Source organism: Aptenodytes forsteri, unplaced genomic scaffold (genome assembly GCF_000699145.1).
Source record: "Aptenodytes forsteri isolate BGI_AS27 unplaced genomic scaffold, ASM69914v1 Scaffold657, whole genome shotgun sequence".
Taxonomy (NCBI): Eukaryota; Metazoa; Chordata; class Aves; order Sphenisciformes; family Spheniscidae; genus Aptenodytes; species Aptenodytes forsteri.
The window spans coordinates 71,041-72,055 of record NW_008795019.1 but is presented as its reverse complement, the minus strand read 5'-3'; the positions used below and the strand labels follow the sequence as shown (position 1 = coordinate 72,055).

General features: G+C 59.5%; 2 protein-coding genes across 2 annotated transcripts in view; one reads left to right on the top strand and one right to left on the bottom strand.

The window, feature by feature from the left end:
• Nucleotides 1-244, bottom strand: part of SENP1 (SUMO1/sentrin specific peptidase 1) — a 15,557-nt gene extending 15,313 nt beyond the window's left edge. Inside the window, exon 1 of the mRNA XM_019471117.1 lies at nt 32-244. Within this exon, the coding sequence (XP_019326662.1) occupies nt 32-244 (213 nt within the window). The remainder of the gene's footprint in view (nt 1-31) is intronic.
• Nucleotides 245-886: 642 nt separating this feature from the next.
• Nucleotides 887-1,015, top strand: part of LOC103895995 (ATP-dependent 6-phosphofructokinase, muscle type) — a gene marked incomplete at its 3' end in the record, with an annotated part of 6,983 nt that continues 6,854 nt past the window's right edge. The window contains exon 1 of the mRNA XM_019471116.1: nt 887-996. Coding sequence (XP_019326661.1) covers nt 887-996 — 110 coding nt within the window. The remainder of the gene's footprint in view (nt 997-1,015) is intronic.

Here is a 1,015-nt window from a genome sequence, read left to right as displayed (position 1 = left end):
CAATCCCGGTACAGCCGATCCTGGTACTGACGCTCTCTGCAAACCCCATCCTGTAACAGCCGGTTGCAGCACAGCCGATCCCGTTACAGCCGATCCTGTTACAGGTGATCCCATTACAACCGATCCCGTTACAGGTGATCCCATTACAGCTGATCCCATTACAGGTGATCCCATTACAGCCAATACCGTTATAGCCGATCCCGGTACAGCCGATCCTGGTACTGACGCTCTCTGCAAACCCCATCCTGTAACAGCCGGTTGCAGCACAGCCGGTCCCGTTGCAGCCGGTCCTGTTACAGCTGATCCCATTACAGCCAGTCCTGTTACAGCTGATCCCATTACAGCCAATACCGTTATAGCTGATCCCTCCGGCTGATCCCGTTACGTCCGAACCTGTTACAGCCGATCCCATTACAGCCAATACCGTTATAGCTGATCCCTCCGGCTGATCCCGTTACGTCCGACCCTGTTACAGCCGATCCCATTACAGCCGGTCCCATTACAGCCAATCCCGTTGGATCCCATTACAGCCGGTCCTGTTACAGCCGGTCCTGTTACAGCTGATCCCATTACAGCCGATCCCGTTACAGCCAGTCCCCTTACAGCTGGTCCCGTTACAGCCGATCCCATTACAGCCAGTCCTGTTACAGCCGATCCCATTACAGCCGGTCCCCTTACAGCCGATCCCATTACAGCCAGTCCCGTTACAGCCGATCCCGTTGCAGCCGATCCCATTATAGCTGGTCAACAGCCGATCTCCTGTTACAGCCGTTCCCCTTCCCGTAATGCCTGTCCCCACCACCCGACCCTGTTCCAGCCGATCCTGTTACAGCCGATCCCGTTACAGCCGGTCCCCTTACAGCCGCGCGGGTGACAGCAGCGGGCGATGGTGGCCGTCCCCGAGCTCTCCCCCGAGGCCTCCCGGCTCCTCGTCTCGGCCGCGCTCTCCCTTGCCGCCGTCCTCCTCTTCCTCACCTTCCTCCCCCCCGCCCCGAGGCGGGGGGGGCCGCCACCC